Source organism: Buceros rhinoceros, unplaced genomic scaffold (genome assembly GCF_000710305.1).
Source record: "Buceros rhinoceros silvestris isolate BGI_N320 unplaced genomic scaffold, ASM71030v1 scaffold43198, whole genome shotgun sequence".
Lineage (NCBI taxonomy): Eukaryota > Metazoa > Chordata > Aves > Bucerotiformes > Bucerotidae > Buceros > Buceros rhinoceros.
In genome coordinates, this window is record NW_010429370.1 from 5,823 (window position 1) to 8,434 (window position 2,612).

A 2,612-nucleotide genomic window follows, 5' to 3' on the forward strand; every position below is an offset into this window, starting at 1 on the left:
AACGATCTCGCACACTGTAGTTAGAGAACGTGAAATAGGGGTGGAACAAAATAATCAGGAAACGAGCTGCTGCTCATGGTCGAGATGGGAATCTCTTCTGCTGAGAAAGCAGCAGCTCACCCAAGCTGGAGGGTGAGGTTGTGTTCGTTGAGTGGAAAGTTTGGTTTGGTCTGTGTGGGCTCTTGCAGGTTGCCTGAGCTGGCAGGACGGCCGGCCCAGGAGACCTTGCTGGTTCCCAGTGGTCTGTGGTGGAGATACAGTCGTAGCAAAATGAGTCACCATCACTGGTGTCGCAGCTTTACGTCCATTCCGGTGCTCTCGGGAGGGCGAGGGCTTCAGGTTCCAGGCACTGGGGTGGTTTTTGAACGTCGTCATGGAAATGGTGGAGTGGGTTGCTTTGTTTTAGCAACGTCAGACTTCGGCGTTGCAGCCCAGGGGTGTTTCTTCACAGTAGCTCGATATATTGAGCCATTTAAAATTAAAGTTGAATAGAGCACAGTGCACTTTTATTAAAATGCCTTGCGAAAATCCTCTTCATAGACAATTCTGAAGTGTTTTTCAGATTTCCACCAGAGGAGATTCTCTTGAAATAAAGTCTCTCTTCTTTAAGCACCCCAGAGCTCCTCCACAGAAGATCTGTGCTTCGTTTCAGATGGGGGGATGGTTTTCACCCTTCGGTTGTACGTGCTGTTCAAGTGAATGGTTGTCATCAAACCAAATGCAGAAATTATTTCCATTCCAAATGAAATTAAAATCCTGATGCTCAGATTTCCTGTGGAACCAGAACGTGGTTGGGTATTCCACAGCCTTTTGGAAGTGGTCCGACGGCGGCGGCGGTGGGTCGGTCTGGTTGGTGAAACCATCTCCACGGGGAAGCGTGATCACCCCGTCTCCATCACAGGACAGATTGACCAAAACAGGGTTTTATCAGCTAGTTGGATGTTGGCCTTGCTCCACGTTCACAGGACTGGAGCCCTGAAAACGCCACGGAGCTCATTTCTGCGGCACAGAAGGTGGTTACGTTGTCGTTAAATCAGGGGGTTTTCTCCTCTTTACGCAGGTTCCTAAAACTGAGCACTATGACTGATGGAGACTACGATTATCTGATCAAACTCCTGGCCCTCGGGGACTCTGGCGTTGGGAAAACGACGTTCCTGTACAGATACACCGACAACAAATTTAATCCCAAATTCATCACGACAGTGGGGATAGATTTTCGGGAAAAGCGAGTGGTAAGTCACTGGGTTTTAATTTAATGCGACGGGTGTACCTGTTCCAGGGTAAACACAGGGATCCTTCTAGCTTGCTTGAGCACCAAAACCATAATAAATACAAGATACTAAACCCTGGGCAATTATTTTAATCGTCTCTAATAAAAAGAAATGTAAAATTACCTCTTAGGGAGATTTGAAATGACTGAAGAGATTTCAAATGGAGATTTAAAGAGATTTACCATGAAGATTTAAAGAGATTTATAATTCGGATTTAAAGAGACCTCTTTAAATCTGCTGCTTTTGAACTTTCACAAAATACTTCAAGAGTTTGACGTGAAACATCCTCAGTCAAAGCACCTCGGGTCCGGATTATTGTCCTAAACGCTCGTAATCGGTGCGATGTGCTGGTTAACGTGGACGCGTTAAATCCGTTTTTTCTCTCGTGTACAAAACCCTGTTAAGCTGGCTGGGAGTCCCCAAACTCCCTCAGATGATAAAAGTGGCTCCTACTTATTTTCTCCCTCTGTCTTTCACCGCAGCAGCTAATTTACACCCTGTTGCTGTTTAATAAAGAGCCCAGTGCAAGGTCGTCGTGGTTTCTTTAGGTGCCGCGAGTGAGTGAGGAAGTCATTAACGTCCAGCGGAAAATAATGAAGAAGAAACGGCTTTTTAGCGCAGGGCTTTACCCCGTTGGCCAGCTGTAAATTTTCTAAGCACGGTGCTGGAACAGCCTGGCTCAGCAGGGCGCTCTGCCGGGTGATAAAGAATCAGGGTCTAATTGGAAGAGCTAAATACGACCAAATTATCTTCCAAGCGCAGCTTTCATAGGCGCTTCGTGTGGCTCCTGGCGTTCTAGGCGTTCTTAGAAGCGTCCCTCCAAAGTGGCTTGTAGAGGGCTTTTAGCGAAGGACTGAACTTCGGCTCTGTGACCCACCCACACGGTGAGGTTCGGCGTGAGCTGGGCTGATTGGACTCTCTCTTCAGGTCTACAACAGCAGAGGACCGAATGGATCTCCTGGAAGAGCCTTCAAGGTGCATCTCCAGCTTTGGGACACAGCCGGCCAGGAAAGGTAACGGAATTCAGCTCATTCCAAAGCAGTTCTGGGCTTTTCAGGGTGAAAAGTCTCTAAAATCTTCATGGTTTAGGATAAGAAAAAAAGAAATGAGGTTGTTCTGACCCTGCTTTGACAGAGCGATCAGAAGGTCTTAGAAAAGAGCATGGAAGGTGGTCTGCTCGCTGCCTTGTTTCTGGCACACGTGGGTCATTGGTTCGCTGGTTGGTTGGTTTGGCTTCATAATACATTCCTAATCTCCTACAGCATCTTCTGGATCACCTACCTCAGTGTCCCGTTCTCCTATTTTGCCTTTTTCCCGTTAGTTTGTTGGGAGGTGAGCCTC

The 2,612-nt window shown here is 47.3% G+C and overlaps 1 protein-coding gene across 1 annotated transcript; it reads left to right on the forward strand.

Annotated features, from left to right (window-relative positions):
• The first annotated feature begins 1,079 nt into the window (after positions 1-1,079).
• LOC104499146 (ras-related protein Rab-27B-like) lies at positions 1,080-2,333 on the forward strand. Its single transcript, XM_010142612.1, is given in 2 exon segments — positions 1,080-1,232; positions 2,199-2,333. Coding segments are annotated over 2 exon segments (288 nt in total).
• The last annotated feature ends 279 nt before the right edge of the window (positions 2,334-2,612 follow it).